Source organism: Leptidea sinapis, chromosome 11 (assembly GCF_905404315.1).
Source record: "Leptidea sinapis chromosome 11, ilLepSina1.1, whole genome shotgun sequence".
NCBI lineage: Eukaryota > Metazoa > Arthropoda > Insecta > Lepidoptera > Pieridae > Leptidea > Leptidea sinapis.
The window spans coordinates 2,046,082-2,054,694 of record NC_066275.1 but is presented as its reverse complement, the minus strand read 5'-3'; the positions used below and the strand labels follow the sequence as shown (position 1 = coordinate 2,054,694).

Below are 8,613 nucleotides of genomic sequence, written 5' to 3'. Positions count from 1 at the left end.
CAAAATTCCACCCGCAATAGTTTTTTTTATTATGTACAGAACAACGTCTGTCGGATCAGTTCAAATATAAAAATATCAAGTAAAATTGTTTGCTAAGAATCTTGCATAATTTCTTGACAGAAAGAAATCGATCTGATGGGGTAATAATCTCATTGGTAATACAGAAGGCAAAATAAAAGCTGACATCAATATAAAATATAACTGAATTAGCAATTAATCTGATATATATTATGTTAATACCTGCGAGATTGAATGAGAAATGAGGAGATCCGTAGGAGAGCCAGGGTCACCGGCATAGACCAAACGATTACGAAATTGATGTGGCAGTGGGCAGGGCGCATAGCTTGGCGGATAGATGACCGTTGGGGTAGAAGTCCTCGAATGACGATCACGTACCGGAAGACGTAGTATTGGTAGGCCCCCATAAGTTGGACCGACGCTGTCGATCTGGTCAAGATTGCCGGAATAGGTTGGATGAAGGCAGCGCAGGACCGATCGTCATGGAGATCTTTGAGGGAGGCCTTTGTCCGGCAACAACATCAACAACTGGAAGATGTCAGTTGACATCTTCCGGATGTTGATGTTGGTGAAGCAATTAATGTCGCTGTGAACCACTCTTTATAATATTCATTGTTGTTGTGACAAATAAATAAAACCACGAATGAAAATATAATGAAGTATTATTATACTGCTTTAAGTAATACTATTCCTAGAGAGCTAACTAAAATATATTATCGCTTTCTAATTTCATAAAAATAACAAAACTATATATAATAACAATAATATTATTAACTTAATATAATCATTAAGATGAAAACGTTTCATATTTGAATGATCGTATACGTAACAGTAGGAATGGTCAGTAAATATGAAAATACTAATCCATCAAATTTGAAAGCCATTTGAAAATTGTAAAAGAAACCTTTGGGGAAGCTGTAAAACTGATATGTAAACCACTGCTCACAATCAAGTGTAACACAACGAAAATAGCTCTGGCTTGCTAGAAATGGCGTTTAGGTAATTGTCGTTCTTTCTTATTGTTAACATTAAAGCCATTTTAACAAAATAACCTACGAAACCAACATCAAATATAATTTACTAAAAACAAGGTAACTGTATATCAACGGGCTGACATATTCAAATATTCGAAATTTCATTCCCCATTTTAACATTCATTGGAGAAATATTCAAACACAAATTTATTACTTACCAAATACAAAAATTTTTGAAGTTTGCGAGAAAAATTGCGTAACATTAACACAAAAATAAAATTCTGACGGATTTAAGAACTTTTTATATTTAGAAGTCGGTGGAAATTCAAGTTAAATCGATAATAACTCTATTCTATTTCATCCAAAATATACCTACTATTATACCAAAATAATACAATATGATTTTAAGTAAAGTAGATTATGATAATATTATCATACACTTAAATAACTTTCAATGGATTACGCATTGTTTTGTTAACAAAACAATTTGACTAATGCAGTCGAAATAATGTAAACGATGCGGAATCAGATAGGAACAACCCAAATGACGCACGTTACAATTTCATAATATGATCAATTTCGGTTATTGTTATCGAATGAGTTAAATCAAATCAAAATCACTTTATTCATGTAGGTCACGGAAATGACACTTATGAATGTCAAAAAATATCTTATTGTATCTAACGCTACTTCGTAAAGGGTTGAGCTAATGAAAAGAAGTAGCAAGAAACTCATTGATACACTTTTATATCATGATTTACATTTTCTTCGATTTACAAATCATTTCAATTACAATATAATATGTAAAGGGATGCAACAAACAAACTCAAACGTCAAATAGTAGTTATATAACTATAATAGGTACAAGGAAATATTTACTAGTACGAAATATATGTACACAGAGTAAGAAGGAATAATAATGCAGTCGCTCACATTTATAGACTTGGAGCAGATTTTTCTTCGTATATTAACACAAAAACAGATAAAAAGTAATAAAATATACTATATTAATCAATTAAAATACATTTAATTATCTGTGGTAATGAAATATAGTGCTAATGAGCTATCACACCACTCTAAAAAGGTTTCTCATTTAATACATTGGTTAATATAATAAGGTCTGATTTCCTATGTACATATTTGATGATTTAAATATTATATGTGCGCTATTAGTTTCTTACCTACCTACAGGTTTATCTGAGGTTTAGTAATTATAAATAAGGTAATTGAAAGTGCTTATAGTTTCAGATATTGGGTTGAAGGATACATTACAGAAGAAAGGCCTTACTTAATAACTGATAACAAAATTTTTTGGCGGAATTAAATGGCTCCATCTAAATGAAATAATATTGAATAATATCCAATTATTAGTAATTTCTTAAATAAATATTAAATATGAAAACAACTTACACGCTAGAAGTAATTATTTAGAGTATGGCATACGCGATGTGTCTTAAAGCCCTGATCGACGAGCGGGCGAGTCACGCAACAATATTTTGTATTGTGAAATATTTCACAAAATAATAGGTTATTATTTGTTTTCTGTACAATTTTCATTTGTACTAATATTTATGGACAATTTGTTACTGTAGGTTCAAAATCAAACCAATTTATAATGTAAAATCCTATTATGCATTCAATAAAAATATGAATGAAATGGAAACTATATTAAAATTATTTCCTTTGAAATCCTGATTGCAATAATAATTTATTACCGTACAAAGATGTTTCACAAGTTGCAAGTTCAACAATTATAATAAACAGCTTATAATCGCTCGCCAGTCGATCTGAACCTTAATAAACAATTATTTACTATGATCTAATGCGCTCCTGGTAACTCCCAGTTAGGCTCGTCGTCGTATTCTTCGTTTTGTTTTAATTGACCGAAGAATGGAGCTCTCACAATAAAGCCTGCAAAAAAAAGTTCCCGTTTATTTAAAATTTCAAGAAGTGAAAAAATAGTAAAAAAATAGGAGACAAGCGAGCGTATGTGTCACCTGGTGTTAAGTTATCACCACCAACACCAGAGGAATCAAAGGAGCGGCGCCAGCTACTTTCTACAAAAGTAAATGCGTTTTTTTTTGAAGGAACTAGTATCGTATTGTATACACCGCACAAGGTGGTTGTACGTGCAAAAAGTTTCCTTGAAAACCGCACTGTGGAGGAACGCGACGCGTTCCGTGCGAAAGTGGAAGTCGGCGGCTGGAATCAGGTCAAACAGTTCTTCGTAATACTCCCTGTTATCAATGCGAAACAAAGAAGAGGAAGATACACAAAGAAGCAACGTCCTTAGTAATGCCAAGTGATCTAGTCGTACATAGAGTGAAGTAAAACAAACTTTAGTATAACGCTATACAAAATGAATGCATTCTAAAAGTACTAATATTACTTTATTAAATTTATATAGCTCTTAGCAGTAAGCTAACTGTTTCAGAATCGTTGATAATTAGGTATTAAAACACTCATGTGATACTATTATGACGACCTGTATAGCCGAGTGGTTAGCGATCCTACCTACTAAGCTAGAGGTCCCGGGTTCGAATCCCGGTAGGTGCAAGCATTTATATGATGAATATGGATGTTTGTTTCCGAGTCATGGATGTTGAAATGTATTTATGTATGTTTACATGAATTTATGTATGTTTAAGTAAGTATATTGTATTAAATATATCATTGTCTTGTAACCCATAACACAGGCTATATATGCTTAACTTGGGGCAAGAATTTGTGTAAAAAGGGTGTCAATATTATTATTATTATTATTACTATATATACAGTATATCATAAAAAATCCGCGTACCTTTGATTCCTTTTTTTATATCCATTTTTTCTTTAATTGTTTAGTGTTAAATTTACTTTTTCGCTTTATGTATACTATTAATATAATCCATTATACAAAAAGCACACACACATACCCTCACACATATACAGAGTATAAGTTGTAAAAACTTAAAATGGTCTTAACCCTAGCAAATGCTACACGTTCGATATTTATCACGACTTTTGGATTTAGATCACGATATTTATTGAGTGGGTAACGTATAGTGGTACGGATCACTGTACTTCTAAAAATCCATAAATCTTCAATCTGTATTAAGTATCGTCGATAAATATCAAGCATCTAGTCTCTGGGTGATATTTATCCTGTTTGCGATAGAGGAGGACGCGCTGAACAAGACCGCGACCTCCGCTGGATTACGAGCAATCAATTGTGTTTAAAACAATATATATATATATATAAAACCATCCATTTCTTCGTATTAACATATCAATACGTGGCGCTTATTAATTATAATTTATTTATACATCTTTTGACATTATTTTTCTCTCTATACCTTTCATATTTATGTTTACTTAACCTATATTTCTATGTATAGTAACACTTAAAGCGATCGATATCACATAATTCAATCCCAAACTCAAGATTGAATTTATTTGAAAACCATTTCACAACTAAATATAATATAGTTTCAGTTGCAAAATAAGAAATAATAATGATAGGAAGAATTATATAGAACGAGAGAAACTTCGGAACTTAACATCTGTTCATTTAATCACGAAGGGATACGTAAGACTCAATTCTATTGAAAGATATTGATGTTCAAATAAATGGCAGGCGTCGGATTCCTTCAGATAAAATGCTCGGATTACGTGGAGTTTGCGTTAAAAGTTTTGCAAGAGCCTCCGCCATCAGTGGGGCAAGAAAGTTAAACGTTTATACAGTATTTAAATAAAATGAACCTCAGCATAGTTTAGAAATGGATATTGTGAGTGAAATTGACTAACAATAGTTATTATGGTCTCCAAATTAATTTCATTTGTTACTGTTTAATTTTGGGGAGTTTTTGCATTAATCGCCACGCATGGCAGGCTGGTGAGCGTTCGTAGTCGATGGTGGTGCTCTTGGAAAGAAGCTGCTGCCTATCTTCCGTTCTTTGTATCCCTTAGTCGCCTCTTACCACACACACGGAAGAAGAAGGGGTGCTGCTATTCTGGTGTGACACCACACGTACTGGAAGACGCAGTGTTGGTAAGATAGACCCATTTATTAGTGTTTATGGTTTTTTAAACAACTTTTTATGTTCTTTTAAAACAAAACTAAAATGCCTACTACCTAACCAACCTAAAAAAAAACCTACAATGTAATAATTTGAGATTTACCAAAAATTAAATTAAAATTTATCAGATTTGCCAATAACATGAGTCTAAAAAGACTATTATAAAGAAAGCATATTGGAATGCCTCTTAAGAATTCAATCGAACATTTGTTACTAAGGGGAGAAAATCAGCGATTCCTAACGAGGGTGCTGTTCTTCGGCACGAGGTGAAGTCGAGAGCCGCACTAGAGTAGTGAAAACCCCCGATACATAGTGCTTTGTATTATAAATATCTACAAGGAAAGTAAAAACTAAAATATTTAGCATTCTAAATTAAATACTGTTACCAATTTGAAAATTCGGATAATCTGTGTTTATTGCAGAGAGATATTTGAAATCATTTTGGCAGGCTTCTTGAAAAATATAAATACTGACATTGGTAGACACATAATTAATATGAAAATTGAAACTATGACCGTCAAACTATTCAATACACAAACAAATAAAACGAAGAACAGGTAAGAATTTTAATACTTCTATTCTACCCACTTTTACATGTTAGTTATGGACTTTCGTACAATTCTTCTGAATGCATATATTTTGTGTAATATAAATGAAATGAACTTTAGACTTTTAACTAGTACATCTGCTACAATTAAATACAACAACAATAATTAAAACAAAATAAAAGATTGTTTTATGTGATCAACCCAAGAATTACATATATTAAAAATAAATATACGAATTAACGTGTCTTTTTATCAAAGCATTTTAACTTTTCTGATTAGGGAAGATAACTTACTTAATAATGCCCACTTCAACAAATAACCAGATAGCCTGTATAGCTATCGATACGGATAGACGAAAACAAAGTGAACGTTAGAGATTGGTACCTTTTTTCGTTTCGGGATGGAAAAATTTACTAAATTCACTCTCTCCGGTATAATCAAAACAAATTTTCAACGTAATTCACAAAATACATTAAAATACCAATCGCAAAAAAAAACAACGCTATTACTGTATCAAATATCGATATAAAAACACCAGTCCAGTTTGAAACACGCACATAAACGCCGGAGCCGTAAACAACACAATATTTCACCCAAAATAACCCGATACATAATTCGCTCAACTTTACACAAGTGAGCGGCTGAAAGCGGTTTAAATAATAAAAGAGGGCGAAGATGAATGCTCCCGCTTAGAAAGCTTTTGTTTCTGAATTGTGAGGCCGAACCCTCGTATCAGCGAGCTAACGAACTAAATTGATCTACAAAGGTCAATAACAAAACGGTGTCAGATAAGGCACTGCTCTTTACAACCCCAACGTTTGTTTCGTTTGTGAGAGTAACTGGCATCATATTGAGCAGTAAAATACTTTCTTAGTTTCTATGTAAGATTTTCTATAAGCTACACATATTTCTTTGTCACTTGTGTGGTCCAAAGTGTCTGTTCAGGGTATGTTTCTTTAAAATGAACATTAATCTGAAATCTTTCACCTTAAAATTTCCTCAAGCAATATCTTTAATATTATGAAGACTTTGCCGTCTTTTGAAAAATTCTATTCAAATTCATATAGTTTATTTCTCAAAATAGGATAACAGCATCACTTTTTGAAGTCACAAGAAAATATATAAATAATAGAATAATACATACCTACTGCTTATTAATAAAAAAATGCAGACCTTAAAATATGTATGACCTATACATAAAAATCCCATGCACTTTTATCTGTTAATAATCTTTAATTGTTTAATAAGCTTTTTAAAGTTACTGCTTAGCAAATATTTTAAACTTTTTTAATTGTTGATAGTAAATTTCTTCAGGCATTTTATTATAAAAACGGACAGATAGTCCCCTGAATATGATATGCCATAAATCTATAAAATATTTCTATTACACATACAAACAAACTGTTTTTTTTTTTTTTTGAGAGGAGGAAATACTATTACGTATTTACGCCCCGGAACGGGGCGTAATATGTCGGACTCGAGTGTCCGCGTAAGCGGACGCCCCATACCGACTAAAACCTCCTCTGTGCTGTTAGCAGCCCTGGCTTTCACAGCGAAGTAGGACGTGGGCCGTGGAGGCCGCAAAGACTACGCAACAACAGTCGCGGGGCGTCTCCTAAGGAGACTCGAACCTCAGACCGGCTGTGTGCTTGTGGGAGCACAAACAAACTGTTGAATTAACTTCCGTAGTAGAATTTAGATAATACATAAAACAAATTGCGTACATCCATTTAAAAAAGCAACAGACTCCTTAAATAATATGACATACGGTGCTCGGATAAAACTCGCCAGACTACCACCCGAATATCATGACATTACCTTTTTTTACACGCTTTTTATTAGCTTCACCTGTATGTATGTTTGTTTGTAACCTACTCATTTGGGCATGATTTTGACCCACTTTAAAAGACCTGATTTCGTTCAAACTTCGCAGGTTTATTGAGGACCGATGACAATACATTAATTTGATAAAACTTATCCATTTTTCAAGTTTCAAAACAAGATTTTTGTTTATTTTTTAGTTCGGTTTTTGGTTCGGAAAGCGTCTTTTTTAGGTTTTTTTTTCTTTTTTAGGGAATCTAATATGTACCGCCACTCTTGGGATTCCTAGAGGAGCATCATCTGATCATACATTCTCAGTACAGTTTCTTTCAAGGCGTCATACTCCGACTTATTATCCGATGGTGTGGTGATGTGGTCACAGAGAATATTTTGACGAGTTGGTCCGGTTAATATCGGCAGCCGAATTTCACCACCCGACATTAATTACATCAAAATGCGAAATACAAGTACAAGAAAATTCTTGCCCCGCACAGCCACTTTGTTAAATCAACTGGCTGTTGGATTATTCTTAAATCGATAATACCTTGGAACCTTAAAGCTTAGAGTATATTCCGACCTTAAGGGCTGGCAAAGCATCTCTTAACCCGGTGTTAAAGATGACCATGAGCGATTGATTTTTCACTTAACATCTAAGCTCATTTGATCCTATTTTTTATACTAAAAAGCAATTTTTCTCAGCGAGGCTCGAACCCAAATCCAATGCTCATAATATTTCAAGTTCAATAGCTCTTGATATATATATGTGATATAATTCATAATACTTAGATTCACAAACAACCACTAGCTCTAGTAACTTTCTCAAAAAAAGCAACAACATTCGCTTGTAAAATATTTTCCGCAGTAGCCGACAAGTTTCGCGCTTTTATCTCGTTTTACTTCGATTAGAATGAAATATTAGCCACAGTTTCGTATCCGAGAATCGTACAAACGTTTTTTTTTAAATTGTGATTTGTATGTTGACGTTCGGTTTGCTCTGGGAAGTAATTGGCTTGGTCAGTGTGATGGTTTTCTGATAATTGCATTGACCCGGTTTGGAGTATTCGTTAAATATGTGAAGATAATTATTTCATTGATAATGTTTAGCTTTTATTAAATAAAGGTGTTGTCTTGCCCCGAATGCTATTTATATGAATACAAATAAAAATATTTACCTTCCCCAGATGGTGAAATTTT

At 33.0% G+C, this 8,613-nt stretch overlaps 1 protein-coding gene across 1 annotated transcript in view; it reads right to left on the bottom strand.

The window, feature by feature from the left end:
• Positions 1-662: 662 nt before the first annotated feature.
• Positions 663-8,613, bottom strand: part of LOC126966724 (ammonium transporter Rh type B-B) — a 58,786-nt gene continuing 50,835 nt past the window's right edge. Inside the window, exon 11 of the mRNA XM_050810989.1 lies at positions 663-2,903. Coding sequence (XP_050666946.1) covers positions 2,812-2,903 — 92 coding nt within the window. The 3' untranslated portion in view covers positions 663-2,811. The remainder of the gene's footprint in view (positions 2,904-8,613) is intronic.